Source organism: Eupeodes corollae, chromosome 1 (assembly GCF_945859685.1).
Source record: "Eupeodes corollae chromosome 1, idEupCoro1.1, whole genome shotgun sequence".
NCBI classification, from domain to species: Eukaryota; Metazoa; Arthropoda; class Insecta; order Diptera; family Syrphidae; genus Eupeodes; species Eupeodes corollae.
In genome coordinates this window covers 271357687-271378728 of record NC_079147.1, presented here as the reverse complement: position 1 = coordinate 271378728, position 21042 = coordinate 271357687, and the positions used below count along the sequence as shown (strand labels likewise).

General features: G+C 37.0%; 1 protein-coding gene across 2 annotated transcripts in view; it reads left to right on the top strand.

Annotated features, from left to right (window-relative positions):
- The window catches only part of LOC129941673 (paired box protein Pax-3-like), a 100854-nt gene extending 80140 nt beyond the window's left edge, over positions 1-20714 (top strand). The window contains exons 3-6 of one of the 2 annotated variants that reach the window (XM_056050366.1): positions 588-728; positions 18723-19046; positions 19146-19336; positions 19806-20714. In XM_056050366.1, the coding sequence (XP_055906341.1) occupies positions 588-728; positions 18723-19046; positions 19146-19336; positions 19806-20693 (1544 nt within the window). In that variant the 3' untranslated portion in view covers positions 20694-20714. The remainder of the gene's footprint in view (positions 1-587; positions 729-18722; positions 19047-19145; positions 19337-19805) is intronic. The other variant, XM_056050367.1, reaches the window with a different exon arrangement.
- The last annotated feature ends 328 nt before the right edge of the window (positions 20715-21042 follow it).

Sequence of the window (21042 nt, the reverse complement as noted above, 5' to 3'; positions counted from 1 at the left end):
TTTTGGCGTCAATTTCGTCTACTTCTTCAATGGGGCTTTGCTTCCCCTAAAAGTCAATTGATTTTAAGTAAAACTAAGAGTACACCTGCCAATAGCTGTAAGGTGCTCTATAAAGATAGGAACTTGAGTTGAAGTCAAATTCGTCTGGTTATTTCTGTATTTTGTCTGCATTTCTTTAATTTGAAAAATTTGTAATGATTTCCAGACATTTGTTAAAAATAAGAAGCCTAAACTGGTACCTGTCAAATTGTTTGTTTCTAGATTGATAGTACTTCACATAAAGCAGAAAATTAAAACTGTCCTAAATTTTGGGACAACCTTTATTCAAAGTTTCCGCATTCCTTCAACTCGGAATTGAACACTTGTCCAACCAATTTGAAGACAATTGTGTCAGCTTAAAGCCTTCTTTTAAATATTTTAAGCATATACAAGCTCTCCTAAACATAAACCATTTTCGAAAACAGTAAAGGTTAACTTCAATTTCAACTTAAGGAACTCGAGACAAATATTAATGATCTACTGCTGTGTTTGATATGTTCTTCTTTCTGACAGAATTCAACTCTTATTCTTCTTTTTTTCAATTTTAGGTACACTTCGACCACCTGGTCTAATCGGTGGATCAAAGCCAAAAGTAGCAACTCCAGCGGTGGTATCGAAAATTGAACAGTACAAACGGGAAAATCCAACAATCTTCGCGTGGGAAATACGTGAGCGGTTAATTTCCGAAGGTAAGTTGTAAAGAAAAAACAATAATTTCTTCTCCCTTTCCGCTCCTCATATCAAAAACAATATATTGTGATCTGCGCCGGCAAATCTTTGATTCTCATCTCGTCTCCGGTAAAGGTTCACTTTGTATATTATAAGAATAAGCCAATCAGCTATCCGTCTTCCTGTGTACCGTGTCGCATCATTGAGGATCGTAGAATATTGTGCCCCCAATCATGTGACTTCCCTTTGATGTTTTATGCACTTAACCCAGCGCACTTAAAGTTGACTCCAGGGAAGACTTCTATACATCACCGCATCGATGATAATGCAGGAGAGAAGCTCTCCTATACTGCCTATACCTACTCTCTGTCCCAAACAATCAAATTGTTGTTCCATTTTAGATCGATTGGTTAATTTATGGGCATCCGGGCACCACCAGGAGCACAGAATAACATAACAAACAACACACAGTTTAAACATACGAGTGTATGCAAAACACCGGTGCTCCTGGTTCGCATGGTCTTCCGTCTACGTCTGAATAAGTCTGAACTTGGTCTTGAAATTGTTGGATGATGGGAGATCGATTGATCTCCCGGACCTCATTATGTGGTCCGCTCTACTCTCGCGGTGTAATCTCATTTGCGTCATCATCGTCACATTAAGAGAAATCCGTCTTTCAGGATCCGACGAGCGACAGACGCGACCTGACGATCTGATGGAAATTTATCCTCCCTTCCTACTCCTGCTCCTGCTCCTGTTTCTGCTTCTGCACCTAGATGGATGGAGATGGGATGCGCGGTATATAGATGGACAATTGCGTGCCCAGTGGGTTTTGCTATGTGCTGTGCACACTGCATCTGGTACGTATATATTCTCATGGTTGCCATGCCACGACTTGATGCTATGGTTGCTTCATCTTCATTCATTGTTGGGGCCTTACTTCTCTCAATGAGCTGGAGCCCGATGACGACGCTGAGAGTACACTATCTGTGGCGAGTATCTGGCGAGAGTTGAATGATAGTGATTGGCATTATATTTGTTGTCGATAAGGATCTACTTGCTCTGGTGTATATTTGCTGCCACAAAAAAGTGTGTTTGTTAAGGGAGAAAAAAGATCAATCCTAGGGATATTTATATAAGTATAGGTAGGTGCCTTCCTTTATGGCTGATGGACTGAAGAACTTGCATCAACGACCATCAGCCACCGCTTCTTGTGATGGGTACGCGGCGATTGCGTTAGCTGATTTATTGAGTATGGCCGTGGGTCTCGGTCTTGGTTTTAGGTCTTGGTTTCGGTCTCGTCTCGTCTTGTAGTACAACGCAACTGATGGACGAGAGTGTATGTTCCTACTTTGGACGATTTTTGATCGGTTATTTGATTTCTCGTGGATATGGTGCATCAAGATAAAGCAATTTCCAACCTGTGTGATGATGATGCGGTCGGTGGTGCTGTATAATGCAAATCCACAGGACACATGTTTTATTGGAGCCCAGGGTGGGCTTCAAGCTTGATGAGATCACGTTAATTTGATTTGAGATACAAAATTAAAACACAGATCAGAATGAAGTTTATGCTTAGAGGGGCGGGCTTTGTACATACTTAAGAAGTTTTTCACAGGGTTTAAAAAATTATAATAAAAAAGGAAACAGTTTTAAATATTGGTGTCTGAAATATTTTGGTTATATTTATAAAAGAATTGAAACATTAAAATATTTTAAAATCCTATGTGTTGCAGGGAAGTGCCTTTTAAGCACATTAATTACATATATTTGAAGATTAGTTCATTTTCAAAGGAAAAAGAACAAAGAGACAGAGCATCGTCAGAATATGAATAGGCATCTTCTAGTCGAAAAAGAACTGAGTATAAGATTACATTGAGAGAATAATAAAGTCCTCGTATCCGTAATGTAGACAAACGCCTGCTGCCAAATGTAAGCATATCGAAAATTGGTGCAACGATAAATGTGAAGTAGTTAGGATTAGATCCTTTGGAGTTAAGAGTTTTCCAAAAACAAAATGTGTGTTTTAAAAGACTTTATATGGAATCTATCAAAAAATAGAAACTGATTTGCCAATAAGAAAAAAATCGGTATTTTATGAATCTCAAGCCTTGCAACTTACAAATTGCATAAAATCGAAGGAATTTCGGAGAACCCGTAAGATTCTTAATGGGAAATGTCTTCAAATCAGTGACAAACTATCTGTTGCAAAACTGAAAAACCAGTTTCAAAAACTTTTGAGCTTTAATAAAAATACATTGATTCCGATGTATGCAAAACCATTTTACAAAGATGAAATTCTGGATGGAAAGATGGAAAAGCACTAAGAGCTAATAGAATCACAATAACATTTTCTAAATATGAAACGGTGGATCTTATTAAAGCGTATGTAGACCTTTAATAACATCTTGAATAATGGAGTTTAAGGAAGCGATAGTATTCCTAATCTATAAAAATAGATATACATCTGATCCATCAGACAACTACCGCGGAATATACTTTCTTAATTCATCTTATAAAGTATTTGGATCTATTCTAAGGAATAACCTAACAGTTTTGATTAACCATTACAAATATCTTAAGTAATTCCAGTTGGGTTTCCGAAGCAGCTATTCAACGAACGACAATATTTTTGTCTTAAAAAGCATTGTGAAAACACTTGCAGCAGAAATAAAGCTTTATGTGCTATAATCATAAAGTTCACGAACGCCTTTAATACTATCGATAGAAGAGCCTTGTTTTACAAGCTGTACAACAAGGGAATGTAAAAAAAATTTGTTAGAGTGCTAGAAAAACTTTATAAAGGAAATATGACTGCAGTGTGGAGTATGGAGGAAAAGTCGGATTTTCTTGGAACAACAATGGGAGTAAAACATAGATACCCTTGTTGGGATAGAGTTTGCTGAAACCAAGATAAAGGCACTTCTGTTTTCTTATGATGCTGTCCTTTTTGCTTATTCATTTCAAACACTGCAACTAATGATCAACCGCACTATTGTAAACAGTGAACAGTTAAATTTACCATTTAATATAAATAAATCGAAAGCTAAGGTGTTCAAAAATGGTAGTAGCAGACTGGCCAAATATTTCAACAGAGAAACAATCGAAGTGTTGAAAGCATAGAAATACCTTGGTGTTACTTACTTACTTAAGGTGGCGCTACAGTCCGGGGCGGACCTGGGCCTCAACCAACAAGCGTCTCCAGCCAGCTCGGTCCCTAGCTAGCTGTCTCCAGTTTCGCACGCCAAGTTGGTTGAGGTCCTCTTCCACCTGGGTGCGCCACCTGAGTCGCGGTCTTCCTCTACTGCGCCGTCCCTCGGGATTGGATTCGAAGACCTTCCGGGCTGGAGCGTTGATGTCCATCCGCTCTACATGACCTAGCCATCTAAGTCGTTGGACTTTGATTCTGCTAACTAGGTCAGTGTCGCTGTACAGCCCGTACAGCTCGTCGTTATATCTTCTCCTCCATTCTCCATCTATGCGTACGGGACCAAAAATCGCCCGAAGAATTTTTCTCTCGAAGCATCCTAAGACGCTCTCAACTTTCTTTGACAGGGTCCAAGGCCCAGGCCTCAGCGCCATAAATGAGAACCGGGATGATGAGTGTCTTATAGATGGTGATTTTACATGCTCGAGAGAGGACTTTACTTCTCAATTGCCTTATAAGTCCAAAGAAGCAGCGATTTGCAAGAGTTATTCTTCGTTTGATTTCAGCGCTGCTGTCATTGTCTGCATTAATAGCGGTGCCTATGTAGACAAAGTCCTTAACTGCCTCAAAGTTATAGCTGTCCATGGTGACGTTTTGTCCAAGACGTCGTCGTTCAGTGTCCTTTTTTGATGACAGCATATACTTGGTCTTGCCCTCATTGACCACTAAACCCATCTTCTTCGCTTCCGTCGCAATGCTCAAAAACGCTCCACTGACATCACGCTTTGATCTTCCAATTATGTCAATATTATCTGCGTATCCGAGTAATTGGATGGATCTTTGGAAGATTGTGCCTCTAGTGTTGACGGTTGAGTTTTGCACAATTCTTTCCAGAACGATGTTGAAGAAGTCGCATGACAGTGCATCACCTTGTCTTAAAACTTTTATGACATCAAATGCATCGGTGAGATCTTTTCCGACCTTGATAGAGCAGCGTGCATTCTCCATCGTCATTCTGCACAAACGGATAAGTTTGACAGGGATGCCAAAACTAGACATTGCTCGGTAGAGCTCTTCCCTATAGATGCTGTCATACGCGGCTTTAAAATCGATAAAGAAATGGTGGGTATCGATTTGAAGCTCCTGGGTTTTTTCCAAGATCTGCCGTAGTGTGAATATTTGGTCGATAGTGGACTTTCCTGGTCTGAAGCCACACTGATAAGGACCAATCAGGTTGTTGACGAATGGCTTCAGACGTTCACATAATACGGCAGAGAGGATCTTATAGGCAATGTTAAGAAGACTGATGCCTCTGTAGTTGGCGCAGTTTATAGGGTCTCCTTTCTTATGTATCGGGCACACTATGCTGAGATTCCACTCATCGGGCATGCTTTCTTCCGACCAAATTTTGCAGATGAGTTGGTGCATGCTCCCCAAGTCATCGCCTGCTGCTTTGAATAGTTCGGCGGTGATGCCGTCAGCTCCAGCAGCTTTGTTTGACTTAAGTTTAGATATAACTATCTTCACTTCGTCAAGGTCGGGTAGGCGGAATTGTTGATCTGCGTCGCCGAGGTTGAGTGGTTCTATCTCCCTTACAGCGGAATTCGGTTCGTCATCGCCGTTATATAATTTGGAGAAGTGATCTTTCCATATTCTCAGCATCGACTGTGGTTCTAATACGATGTTCCCTTGATCGTCTTTACAGGCTTCGGTTCGTGGCTGGTACCCTTGGGAGGTTTTTTTTACCTTTTGGTAAAATTTACGAACCTCATTCCTGTTGTGACATCCCTCTATCTCCTTGATCGCGCGCTTCTCATGCTCTCTTTTTTTCCGTCTAAGAAGCCGGTGTTCCTCTTTCCTCTTCTGCTCGTAGAGCTCGGGAGCAGCTCTCGTCCTTTTGTGCAGCGCCGTTTTGTATGCCTCTTGTTTCGCTGCGTGCGCTTGCCGGCGTTCGTCGTCAAACCAGGGGTTTCGCTGTGGTGGCCGTGTGAAACCTAGCACTTCAGAGGCGGCATCTCTGATGGCTGCAAGGCAATGTTGCCACTGGTTTTCAATGCTTAATGCAGGAAGCATAGGACTCCTTAGGAGGTTATTAGAGACTCGATCAGAAAAGGACATGGCAGTCTCTTGCGATTGTAGCCGTCTAACGTCGAATCTTCTCACAGTACTTCCTTGTTTTGGCTTGGATCGGGATATCCGTAGCCGTACCTAGTCTACAACGATTTAGTGGTCCGAGTCAATGTTGGCCTCTCGGAATGTTCGGATATCCTGGATACTGGAGAAGTGTCGTGCGTCGATCGCAATATGGTCAATCTGGTTGACGGTTGATTGATCAGGAGATTTCCATGTCCCCTTGTGGATATTAAGATGCGTGAACTGCGTACTAGCTACCAGAACGTCTCGCCCCGTAGCGAAATCGACCAGCCTGAATCCGTTGTCGGAGGTAGTGTCGTGCAGGCTGTATCTCCCGATTATGCCACCAAAGATGTCTTCTCTTCCTAGCTTGGCATTAAAATCTCCTAAGACAATTTTAATGTCATAGCCAGGGCACTGCTCATATGTCTTGTCCAAGAGCTCGAAGAACATATCTTTTGTGTCTTCATCTTTCTCCTCTGTTGGGGAATGCGCGCATATTAGGCTTATGTTGGCGAATTTAGCCTTGATGCGGATTGTCGTGATGCGCTCGCTCACACTGTTGAAACTCAAGACTTTTTGCCTGAGCCTAGTTCCAACAACAAATCCACACCCAAATAGACGCTGTCTTTGTTCTCGGTAGCAGTCGCCGTAGTAGATACCTTGGTGTAATGATAACAATTAACTAACAAATGGAAACGTATTCTAAAGGAGAAAATTGTAAAAATCAAGAGCGTTATAAGCGCTGTTTGTGAGAAATCTTCTTTTCCATAATGTAAAATAAAATGTTTTCCCTTCAGTATACAAATCTATAAAGCTGTATGAAACTCAAACTTGGGGATATAAACTTGCCTAATCACATAGCACTGTATACTATTCGAAATAAGAGTCTTTTGCTCGAGAAATTAAAGGAACTGGCTGAATATTGTAATAAGAATCTTACCTTCAACGTGCAGTCATGCATTAATGTTTATATTGCCAAATTATATGGAAAGTATAAGCTCATCAATATTTCTGAAAGAAATTATTTTAGGATTGATTCTAATCACTTAAATCAAAAGAAAGTCGTGTTAGTTATACTAATTTATAACTTAAGAATGGCTGTACCTATAGGTATGTCTGAAAATTGGTGGTAGCTTAGGATCAGGACACGGGCAAGGGATACTGTTTATCCCGTGTGACTTGACGACTTGACATAAAACGTCAAGTCACTATAAAACGTGGTATAACAAAAACGAATCCGACTTGGCATATCAAAACCCAAATGACTGGATTGAGTTAGTATTCAATAGATGGTGCTATGTCAAACTTCCAAACGTTTCATACAATCTACAATTCAATAGCATAACCACCACAAGCTGCTGAGGCTAAAGTATATATGTTAAATTTATTATACGACATATATAGTGACAAACAAACAAATAAAAAATGCATTAAACTGCCAGACAATTTCTGCACTGTTCTTCAGGAAAAAAATTAATGAATATTTCCGGATTTACAGAATAATTACTTGAATCATAACTGTCTCAGTTATCAGTCTATTTTGGCAGCCTATAAAATATTGGTGTTGACGAAATTAGCTTCCAGATACAACAGATGTTCACCTATAATTCTCCTACGTGATTTGAATCCACTTTAATTATGCAACAATACACGTTTAGTCATCAAAAATATAACCGGAAATATTCTTGAAGCAACCATTTTAACTGAAAGTCTAAAGGAAAAGTGATCCTGTTGCCACGTAGTCCAATGATACAGTCAGATTCCATATATCTTCAAAAGGTTATAGTTTCAAATTCGTTTGCACTTTGACATGTCTCTTAATAAGTCTCAAGCTCAACAAAGTTAGTTTGTGGGTTAGATTTGGGAAATCAATATATAGAACAGTGAGAATTGGCCAGTAAAACCATCCAAAGTAGCCACATGTATTTGTATTTAAAAATTGGTATAACTGAAAGAAGATCTGTCAGAATAAAAATAGAAAAAGAGGCTGGGATGCGACCCACACTGATAACTTCCCATCACGTCTCTGGATTTGTCTTGCTTAAAAGTTTGTCTATATGTACTCGTATCAATTTTTAGCAAATTTGCGTACTCTTTTTGTAGATTTTATTTTGTGTATGAAAAAACGGACTGTTGGATTTTTATATAAAAATTACTGAATATCGAAAACAATATTTTCTTTTTTTTTTTGAAAAGCTATTTGAGTCGAAAGTAAATTTTTACGAAGTTTTAGTATTGTTTTTATTTTAGAGTTTTATTTTTTGTAAAAAAAACTGTCAATTCGATTTTTTTAAAAATTTTACCAACAATATTTCTTATGAGATTAAATTACTTTAAAGCCAATACTTAAAATTTTTAAAGAGATATTTGAGTCGAAAATCAATTTTTACCAACTTTTATACATTTTTTTTAGGTTTTTATTTTTTGTAAAAAAACTGTCAATTCGATTTTTTTCAAACTTTAATTGAATGTTGACAGCAAGATTTTTTGAAAGGTTAAAAAAATATTAAAGCCCATATCTCAAAGTTTTGAAAAGATATTTGAGTCGAAAATCAATGTTTACCAACTTTTATAATTTTTTTTTAGGTTTTTATTTTTTGTAAAAAAAACTGTCAATTCGATTTTTTTCAAACTTTGACTGAATGTTGACAACAAGATTTTTTGAAAGATAAAAGTAAATAAAAGCCAATATCTCAAAGTTTTGAAAAGATATTTGAGTCGAAAATCAATTTTTACCAACTTTTATAAATTTTTTTTTTAGGTTTTTATTTTTTGTAAAAAAACTGTCAATTCGATTTTTTTCAAACTTTAATTGTTTGTTGACAACAAGATTTTTTGAAAGATAAATGTAAATTAAAGCCAATATCTCAAAGTTTTGAAAAGATATTCGAGTCGAAAATCAATTTTTACCAAATTTTATACATTTTTTTTTAGGTTTTTATTTTTTGTAAAAAAAACTGTCCATTCGATTTATCTCAAAATTTTTCACAATGTTGAAAACAATATTTCTTATAAGAAAAAATAAGTTTGAAGACTAAATTTCAAGTTTTTGAAAAGATATTTGAATCGATATTCAATTTTTACGAACTTTGAGTAATGTTTTTTTTTAGATTTTTATTTTTTATAAAAAAAACTGTCAATTAGATTTTTCTCAAAATTTTATCAGATGTCAAAAACATTATTCTTGGTTGCACAAAATTGTTTGAGAGATAAAATCATATTTCAGTCGTAAAATTTTGGAGGTGACAAATTTTTTTTTCAGTTTTATTGATTTAAAAAAAAAACCGTTATATTGATTTTTTCAAAAAATATACCTGTTTTATATCACGTTACAATCTATTATATAAAATTTAATTCAAGTCTCTAGCGTTTTTGGTTCGTAAGATATTTAGTGTTAACCTTTTTTCAAACTGCTATGGTAAAAAAACCACCCACGCAATTTTCTTGAGATATCGATATCTCTTCTGGTTCTTGAGCTATGGACGACGAAAAAAACGCCGCGAACGTACGGACGTACAAAGGTACGTACACACGCACGCACAGACATCTTTCTAAAAATCTTTTATTTCGACTCTAGGGACCTTGAAACGTCGAGAAATGTCAAAATTTTCAATTTGACAAATCGGACCCATTACAATAACTTCCTATGGGAAGTTAATAAAAATGTTTGTTGGAAGATTTTAATCCAACCGATCTACCTACCTAATTAAAACTTGAATACATATAATAAAACATTTATTGAACAATAAAATTTTGTTGCTTTGATTTGTCTCTACATCAACAGTACGAAAATTTTGATCAACTGAGTTCAAAGTCACTTCTCTTCACAACAACCAGTACATTTTTATATCAGCTTTAAAGTTTTCATCTTCGTTTGTAAATAATAATTTTATTGTAATAAGGGACAACATTATTTGGAAAGCAGCTTTAATAGTTTAAAACAATATAACAAAAAACGTTCCACAGCAACGAGGGGCTGGGTTAGCTAGTTTAATATAAAAGGAGAGTTGGTAAGATTGAATTTTATGCAGCACCGAGACGATCTTCCAATAATTTGCACGCTTTATTATGCATTTTATGGAGTAGTTTATGTAATTTTAGCGAAATTGCCCGTCTCAATCTCTCATTGAGTGAGAAATTAAATGCTTTTAAGAAATGTCTGGAGAGGTGTTCTATCTCAGATAGTAATCGTTAATAGATGCAAAGCTTGGTAATAGTCATATTTAGCTATGAAAATTTGATAATCGCCTTTTCCGACTCCACCCCTGAAATCCACTTTAGCAAGTCGTTCAGTTTAACTTATTTCAAATTATACCCAATTTCAGGACAAAAAATTAAAAAAACATGCTAGAGATGCAACCAACACTGATAAATTGCCTTTGCTGCTCTTAACAACTTCCATCACTTAAACAAATCAGTAATGATTCAAATTGTCGTATTGAAGTTTGAACAGCTTTTGCTGAGGTTTTTAACACGTTAAGTATTAGAATTGGAAAACTGTAAGAAATTTTATTAGTTTGAAGTCAATATCATAATTTGTTTTTAATATATTCGGGTTGAAAAACCGTTTTTACCAACTTAAGTTAGTCACTAAATTTTGTAGACATTCAATTTTTGATAAAAATTGTGAATTAGATTTTTCTAAAAGCTTTATTAAAAACGTAAATTTTGGAAGTATTAAATAGTTCAAAAGAAAACTTTCAGCTTCATTCATATCAATTCATTATCATTTGTTCCTGATGATGTATTTAAAATCAATCAATATTGAGATTTATTGTTTTTCTGTATAACACGATTATTTGTCAATAATAAACAAACTCATCAGCTCTTGAGAACCACATCCTAGTTTACAACTCGAATAATGTCCATGAAAACAACTTGTGTGATTATCTGAACATCTACGAAAAAGGGTGTGCCGAATGTTTAAAAATTTGTTTATCAGACAAAAACGTCGAGAGGTATCGAAATTTCGACGAATCCTGTTGTTGTCTTATAACGTCAAAGAGGAAGTTAAAAAAGGGACTTCAATACTTTTTTCAGCAATTCTTAAGCCTACATCGAATTTTAGCTTTTAAAGTCTAAGGAAAAATGGAAGTATATAAATACCTATTCGTGCCCAAGTTTAACTTTTATTCTGGTAACAAAAAAAGGAACTCCTTAAATTCAACATAACCCTTTGCATTCTTTCATGGCAATCTTATCTTGCTATACTTTCTTGCCCAGCTATAAACCAAACTCATTGAATTCCACAAAATGAATGAACTACCCTCATTAGTTGCCAAACCTCTACAACCCATATCTAACCTAATAAAGGCTATAGAAGTTTTCAAACTTGCCTGCTAATGGGTACCTATATATATAGCCGCCATTATGTCTCCTATACCCACATTTATAGCACTTTTTTGTTTTGTCCAAATGAAACTAAGTTAAAATTTCCAACCCTATACCCCGGGAGTTGACAAGCATGTCGCACACAATTAACCGAACATAAGTTCTCCTGGCAATTAAATTATAATACGCCCACCAAGGAATAGCATTCCATCTATAATCTAAACAGCTTTCGAGACTTCACTCACATTATATTCTACAACGCGACGCGACGACTCGAACGGTCTTTGAGATCCTGGACATTTTCTAGTTTTTCCAGAAGACAAAAAAGAAAGATACGAAAAACCTCTTTTTTCTTTATGAAATTCCAGGTCAACACGCTATCGCATAGAAGTCATCATCATCCTCCTCATCATGGAAGTTGACTTTTTCGTCTTCGTTTCTGGCCGTCGTCGCTTCTTGGAACCTGATGTATTGCTACAAATCAAAAAGGCAAAAAGTGGGTGGAGTAGCGTTTCGAGTTAGAAAAACAAATAAAAAGAATATTAAAAACTTTAAATGACAGTCCAATGTAAGCTTGCGTTTCATTGCCCCCAGGGGGCGCCCCTCTGTCACTAAGTCACCTTTTGCATGTGACCATATCGCCGACAACGACCACAGTCAGCAACGCGCCCACAAAAAAGGCAAATTAGCAACAGCAACCGAAGTATAGACATAAAAGAAAAAGAAACTGTTTAATGACCAAAAGACATTAATCAAAATGGAAAATGTCACATACGAAAGCTGTCACAGGGGTAACTGTAACTCTATACACATTATACCTATACATTGCCCAGGCTATCAACCAACACATTTATACTTCGGAACTGTATACAGTGTAGATATGAGGTAGGCTTATAAATGGCAATGGGCTTGGGCAATCTTTCGTCTCTATATTTTCGTATGCACTGGATATATGGTGAAAATCAATTATGGAAACTATTCGAGCAGCCATTATGGTTTTTCCCCCGTCTTGTCAAAAGAAAACCGGTGGTGCAGGCCGTACAATCATCGACACAGTGCAATTGTGGACATAAAAGGCAATTTACTTATAAACAAGCTAATACCTACCTACCTATAGATAGATACTTTCAGTCTTTAGTTTTATTAGTTTGCAAAAAGTGTACAGTACAGTGGCAGGGGGGGGGGGGGGGGGTTGGTTTCTTGAAATGAATAACCGCCTAATGACTATTTGCACTTGTTGGCTTTGCTTGGGTAATTGTGCAGTTTGAGATACATTCCATTGAATCTATGAATGTTCATAATCATAGATAGATAGATACGTAGATATTTGTTGAAAGTACCTATCTACAGGGTGGGTCAAAAGTCACTGAATAATTTAAAGTGATTTTTATGGATTTAATTCTGTGTCACAAAGTATTATTTATAGACTTATTTTGTGGCTATGTATGGAAGTAGCTGCAGCCTTATGCTTACAAAAACGGTCTTTTTTTAGAGCGGTTTTCTAACACTTCTTAGGACATCTGGCTCAGCATCTGTATTCCAACTTTAACGACAAGATAGAGGTGAACAGACAAAAGTCTGGTCTATCAGTCAAATCCGGAAAATGTGGAGCCTAATTGAGTCCTAAATTTCTTAACAGATTTTACTTCTTGTAAAAGCCCTGCAATTTGGTTTTTAAAACTCTTTCTTTATGAAGTACCGAGTAAGCCATTGCGTCTTCATGTCGATCTTTTTAGACTCTCCACAGAGTTTCCAGGAGTGCATTCAAAATTAAACTCAGTTAAGTCTGTGCGATGAAAGACAAACAATGTTGACGAAATCGTACCACCAGTCGTGATGGTTAGTGCGTAGGACTGTCATGGCAGAGGTCTTAAATTCAATCCCTGCCTTTGACATCTAAAGTTTTTTTTACCATGGGTACTGGAATTGACAAATCCTGCAAGAGTAATTCTTGTGATGAATAGTGCTTTTTCTCGGATAAGTCGTTCGAATTCGGCTAAAAACTGTAGGTCACCTTTAAAAGACGTCGATAAGCTCTGTAGGTTAAAATAATCGAGTGGTTTAATTAATTTAATCCTCTAAATCGTAGGTAAAAAAATAAAAACAGTCCGAGAGTGATGATTTTCTATTTAAAAAAGGAATAAACTTTTGGCCTACCCTGTAGATGAAATTTAAGATTAGATTGTGTGGAAGGAGGAATGTTTTGCATTATTTTTTTAAATTTAAATCTATAAAATGATTGTGGGAGTGGCAGAAAAGGAAATACAATTGTGGAATTGTTTGTTTGTCTCAATTGAAGCAATTATACTCTAGGTTCTGGGTATATCTAGAGCCGGAGAGTGTGTAATTGAAGGGAAATGTACTATTATCGTGATCAAAGTCTGGAACAATAAATATATTTATGCAGGGGTAAAAAACAGATGAACAAAATCAAATAAATGTACTTAATTATTGTTTTGTTTTCTTTACCTATATATAAGTAAAGGCTATGTTTTTGTTTAATGCATTCACTTTTTGAGGTGCATATATACATTCTTGGACTCTATGTCAAACCTACGTTATACCTAAGAATATAAAGTTCAGTTCAAGCATTTTATATAGACATTAAGTCTTCTGAATAGTTATGCCAATTTGTTGACATTGTATATAAATTAGTGTTTTGGCAGTTAAGAATTATTATGTACCAATTATTAAGTATCAATTTTGAGGTGAAAATATGCAGTTATGGGATTGTGAATTTATGTTTTCCAAGTGTCAATTAAAAAAAATACAAAAATTTGATTGTCTTTTACTTAAGTTTTTTTTCTGATTACTAAAAACATATTAAACAAATATTTTAATGCTCAAATCAATATTTCCATTTTTGATTAATTTCAAACTTGGAAGTTTATTTGTGTCAAGCGTCCTACGATTCCTTTTGTTGAATTTGCAGCCCATACAGTAAATTACGGAGAGTGGAGTGGCTTCTCATGTTTAGCTTTATTATTTTCGCTGCTCCACTACCTGCAATTCTGTTTGTTTACATGTCCATTTAGGTGGAAATGGGCTTCGTCAGAGAATAAGATGTTGTCAAAATTACTGAATCGAGTTAACATAGTTTCAGCATATGACTTACGTAAATTTAAATCATTAGGGTTTAGTTCTTGCACTACCTGGATCTTATATGGATGTAATTTCAAATCTAATTTCAAAATACGGCGTAATGATGTGCGGTATAATCCTAATTCAGCCGAACGTTTACGCGTCGATAAATCTGGATCACGTCTAACAGAAGCAGAAACTTGCTGCACGTTCCGCTGGCCGCCGGTTTGTTTCACATTTAGTGTAGATCCCGTCTCTTCGAACTTCTTCACCCATTTCTTTATTAAAAGAGCACTTGGATACTGATTTAAGTCATGTAAACCATATTCAACGCCAAATAAGCATCTCACAGAAATGAGGGAAAAGTTGTTTAAATAAAACTGTTTCACGCAGTAAGCGCGTTGCGTCCCCGCGAAGCGATCCATTGCGACTGAATTTCCAAGAAGCGAGCTAGTGCCCCCACCCGCGCACGCGCCCCACGGTTTGAGGTAAGTTACATTTAAATGTTAACGAATTCTTGGCCTACCCTGTATTTTCACAACTTCATTGTTGAAATGCCATTTTTCAATCCTATCTTTTCGTATTTTGTCGTTGCAGTTCCACATCCGAGAAAAAGGGATGTGAGTCTGAAAACGAATATGAAAATCGAAGAGTACTATCGTCAGCGAAACAATGTATTGGATAAGGTGTTGCAGACAGGAGATCATTAATAAAAATGAGAAAGTGTTGGAGATAAAACAGAGCCCTGGGGCACACCAGCATTTATTTTATGGTTTTCAGACTTGAATCCATCCAATACAACTTGTATTGAACGATTCGAAAGGTAATTACTAATCCAATGAAGCAAGGATTCATGAAAACCGAAAGCACCCATTTTCGATATGAGAACCTGATGCCAAACCCTATCAAATGTTTTCGAAATATAAAGTGCAATAATCTTACATTCTCCAAAACGATGTAAAGATTTGCTCCCCTGTTCGGTGAGAAGAACCATGAGATCACCAGTGGACCTATTGCTACAAAACCGCATTGCCGGTCATTAAGAAGCATTCGATCTTCAAGATATTTCTTGAGCTGATAAATAATCAGCGTTTCCATGACCTTGGAAAGAAGGGACGTAAGTGCAATCGGTCGGTAGTTAAAGGGTGAGGAAGATTCGCCGATTTTGGGAATAGGTTGGACAAATGCCGTTTTCCTTTTGAGGAGTAGGACAGATGAAAAAGCTTACGCAGTGGTTTTGCCAGCGTTGGAGAACACCTCTTCAGAACAATGGCGGATTTATGTGTGCTTAAATCTCTAAGGACTCTTGCCACAGTACGAGTGCGAAAAAAGATTGGTCCCATAGAATCACTAACTCCCTCAAGTATAGGCGGAGTCATAACACTCACTAACAGCGTAGAATTGGCGGCGAACTGTCTAGCAAAGCGATTAGCTTTCTCTAAAGAGCTAACAAAAGGAATGTCATTGACAACGAGCGTAGGAACCGAAGAAGAGGAAGAATTCCTCATGTTTTTTACAAATGGCCAACAATTTGTACTGCCTTTGGGACATTGTAGTATTTTTTGCCGCAACTTTTGGTCATGTAAAAATTGGGTCCGTCGAATATGGCGTTGCAGGCCTTCCTGGCTTGTTTGAACTTTTTCCGGCTTTCCTCAGTACGGTTGGCTTATAGCAACGGAAACTTACCTCTTTGGCCTTAATAACCTCTTTACAGCTCGCATCAAACCTAGCGTTTTCCTTGGGTCTGAAACTTTTAACCCTGTTCGGTATAAAAGTTCCAATACCCAGGAGAATTAAACTTGTGAGCATATCAGCACTGGCATCAACGTCACTATCGAGGAAGCATAGTGACCAGTTAAAGATCCTGGAGTAATTATTGAGACCGTCCCAGTTGGCTTTCTCATATTGCGAAACGGTTCTCATAGAAGCTCTTTCTTTAACTGAACAGTTTTGACACTAAAAATTTGCTGATATAACACAATGGTCAGATGTGCCTAGAGGAAATAGAACACTAACAGTGTACTCATCAGGATCAGAGATAAGAAACAAGTCAAGAGTGTTTTCTGCTCGACCTTCAACGTCCGATATCCGGGTGGGCTCGTTGACTAGCTGAGTTAGGTGGTTCAACTCGGGTGTTGCCTGGCCTGCATGTTAAAGCCATGAAGAATTGTGTACATTGAAATCGCCGGTAACAACGATTTCAGTGAGAGGATAGGACGAAACAATTCTTTGGATGGAATCAGACAAAGGATCAAATTCACGAGAAGTTGATACTCTGTCTAATTTGGGCTTCAAACTCATTTAAAATAAAAAAGAAAAGAGGCTTAGAAATGGTTTTGAAATAATATTATTATTTAAAATTTTGCTAGACCATGTTTTTTTGTTTAGAAAGTTATAATTTATTTCAAGCTTTCAAATCAAATTCTACCATGTGGAATATTCTGGGCTAGTTGGTAAAAATTTCACTTCAAAGTAATGATTTTTATTTAAAATCAAATCACCAAGAAGTTTCCATAAAAATAAATGAAATTCTTTTCATAAAAAGTTGAAAAAACAATCTTGTTTATAATTTTAATTTTATACCCATATTCTCCTTGCTATTTAAAAAATGTAGTTCTTTTGCAAATGATTAATATAGAAATGACCACATAATCCCATTTCTATTTATATATGCCTACATTATGTCTAAGTATAAGTACCTACCTTATGTTACTTCACATCAAGCCATTGCTGGTTATAGACGTTACGCAATATAGTTTACTTCGATTACCATTAGAGTGTAGGCTTTTTCTTACCACCAATGTGGGTAATGGGAATTTAAATTCATTATAAAGACTTTTTTTCTCATAACGGTGGTATAAGGTATATAAAAGTCGAACGATTGATTTATTTGCGGCACCTTAAACACCACAACTTATACACCGCATCAGTCTCACAGCCCATATACCCATAGTTCACACACATTATACGCGTTACACTCCATAAAAAAAAATGTATATAAATCGAATTAAAAGACTTTAAAGACTTAAAAAACAACAACAAACCAGTATCGAAGGTAAACCTAAGTAGAAAAATAAATATAGTATATAAGTACCAACTGCCATATAGGTACACAACGCGTGTCATAATGAATATCAGGAGCGTTATATAGATCCACATCGATCGCCATCTCCATCGTCATCGTCACATATAGTATTTAACCATCTACATTACAATTCCCCTGTCCATTTTCATTTCCATCATACTAAACGGCATGACTATGGAAGCTTCGGCTTCAGCTGACCAGACCCATAGCCATAGCCAAGCCAGAGCTATAGAAAGACCATCTCCTCTAAAGCCGGCTGGTTTACTCGACTTGATCGTGTGATGTTCCATCCCAGCCAACATCGTCGTCGTATAGTCGTTGAAGTCGTTCTTTCTGTTGTTCTGATTGATTGACAACCTACACTGTCATATACCAACCTTATACCATTATACCTATATATACCTCAGAGATATTGTGCGTCTTCGTCGGTCGACGTTCAATTTTCCACATTGACGCAACTGTGAAGTTTTTGAAGTGGAAATCGGATTTTTCCATCATCACCTCTACGCATCATCTTATTGTTGGATTTGTTGTTGTAGTAGTTGTTGTTGTTGAAGCCTCAATGGGAATGAATGTGAAAACCGCTGATCAAAACCAAATGACACAATGGCCGAGCAATTATGATGATGGACAAGGTGACAATGGAGCACAAAAAAAAACACAAACAGTGAAAGAAAAAAAAGAATCAAACAGGTCTACATAACGCGGGTCCGGTTGTTACGGAGTACCCTAAGAGTTGGCCATCTTCTTGCGGCCTTCTTGTCCATCATGATGAACTATAAAGTGTAAGGCTTTGCAAATTGTTTCTGTTCCACCTTCTCTAATCGCATATATCTAGTATCTGTCTCTCATAAGATTGAAGTTTCTTTCTGCAAGTCTGCTTTGTATCCGTTACAAATTGGAATACCTGTGGTAGCGGGATTTTATCTTCGTTTTTTTGAGCTACGCGCATCAGCTACAAATTAGAGATTGTTCAAGCTGATGCTGCTGTGATTTTCAAAGACTAAGCGTATCTATGACCAACTAATTAATTGCAATCTTGTTCGATTGCATTCCTAAGATTCAAGCTAACAACTGCAGAAATACCATCATCAACCATCATTGATCGTCTTGTCTGTGATGTGCTGTGCTCCTTTCACTATAATTAACTCTTTTTATTTGTTGTTGCTGCAGTTTTACTCTTGTTCTCGTTATCTATGAGATATATCAAAGTTTTTTCTTTAATTCCAACAGGTGTCTGCACAAATGCCACTGCACCATCGGTATCTTCAATCAATCGAATTCTTCGCAACCGTGCCGCCGAACGGGCTGCAGCTGAATTTGCCAGAGCTGCTGGTTATGGCTTATACCCACCACCTCCGCACGCATATCCCGGATTTTCTTGGCCGCCTTCTGCTGCGGCCGCTGCAGCAGCTGTTCATCTCTGGCAACCGGGCAATCATATGCCAGGTATTTCACCAAATAGCGTCGGAAGTACCTCAACATCTGGACCAGCTCTGTCACCGGGTTCGGGGAGTCATGACACTCTCGAGTCTCCAGATGCAAATCGAATGATTGGTAAGTCATTAGTTGTTAGTCAAACTCTTAATTTTTGAAGATAGATTCAATGTGATGTATCTTGTCAAATTTTGAACGGATCTTTTTTTTTTTGTGTAGACATTGAAGGTGAAGAAGATTCTGAATCATTGGACGATGGAGAACAACCAAAATTTCGACGGAATAGGACAACTTTTAGTCCAGAGCAATTAGATGAGTTAGAAAAGGAGTTTGATAAGTCACACTATCCCTGCGTTAGTACAAGAGAAAGGCTTGCTTCAAGAACAACTCTCAGTGAAGCAAGGGTTCAGGTGAGAAAAGTTTCTATATGCATGCATAAAACTGATTTGTCTCTGCGCACTTAACAAGAACAGAAAATTTCCTTTTGTAGAAAACTTAGAAATAGGAAATTCTTTAAACAAAAAAATAAAACTTTAACCCTTCTTTTATAGCTTCAAAGAAAACCAAGACCTACAATTCTACATTCACTTTGATTAAGACAGAACAATTAAAACAAACAAATTTAATACTCAGCAAAAGTATTTCTTTTTTATAAATCGTCCCTAATTACATTAAATTTCTCAGAGTTTGACAAACTCTTCTTTTAATTTGCTAAACTTTCGTTAACCATTTTTCAGTAGAATTTTTCAAAATCTTCCTAAAATCACGCTTAGTTAGAAAGACTGTGAAAACTATTGAAACACACACAATAAAAAAACCTGCAGCTCAGACACATTTTTTTTTAAACTAACGCAATGTCTCTTCGCATTGATCAATTAGGTTTGGTTTTCCAACAGACGAGCAAAATGGCGTCGACATCAGCGCATGAATCATCTCAAACAACGTGCAACACCACCCCTCCCCTCATCCAACTCAAAAGCCCATCAATCAACCCCGGTTGCATCAATCAGCAATTCCCATCAAACCAATCCGCAGCTCCAACGGCAAACTTCATGTTCGCCCCCGGTATCAAACACCAAACCAATTTCCATCATGGGCCCCATCAGCGACCAGCAACAACGCTTGACTACCAACCGCCCCTGTTCAAAACCTGTGGTGGACCAACAGGAGCTGCACGTGCGTTATTCCTCCAGTCTGTCGGGAGATTTCATCCCTACAGCCAATTTGCCAAGTATCACCAACACCACCAGCAGCAGCAGCACCAACAACTTCAGCAACAACGGTTCCAACTCATCACACCTGTCGCACCTCTCCATACTTCACCATCAACATCATCTCCCACCTCACCACCATCATCTGCATCCTGCCCAACAATCAATGTCGACATTGGCAGCCATTGTGGCAGCTGTCCACAACAACAGCGAAGTCAACAATCACCAATTGCAATCACCAACGCAACCTCATCAATTAAAACTGAATCAAAATCACCGGACGCCGCCACCGACGCTACCGACGGCAAATCAGAGAACGGAAGCAGCAGCGCCATCATCACACACAGCATCAGTTCCATTATCAATGGGCGGTGAGCATAGTGCCTTCCGGTCGTTGGTGAATCCATCGTCCGCTGCAATGTTTGCCCTCGCCCAACAATATGCAGCTTCTATGACAAATGGTGGTGTGTCCTCAGTTGAATCCGATGAAGAAATTAATGTTCATGATGATGACAGTGTTGACGCTGACGATGAATCAGAAAATGAAAAACATTAAAATTAACAACAAAAAAAATAATAATAAACAAAACAAAATACTGTTATGTAAATTTAGTGCAATTCATTATAAATTTGTGAGATGTCTGTAAATAAAATACAATTTCTATAAACTTTTAAGAGAATTTCAATTACAACAAAAACAAAAATATGTAGGTATGTATTTATAATGAAAAATTTTAATAAATATTTATTTACCATAAAATTGAAGTATTACTACGCATTTGATAAAAAACAAATAAAAGAAAGAACTTCAAATTAACTATTAACTATTAAAGATATATAAAAATAAATGTAAATAAATTCATAAACAAAAACAACAAAAATACTAAATAAAATAATTTTACTAA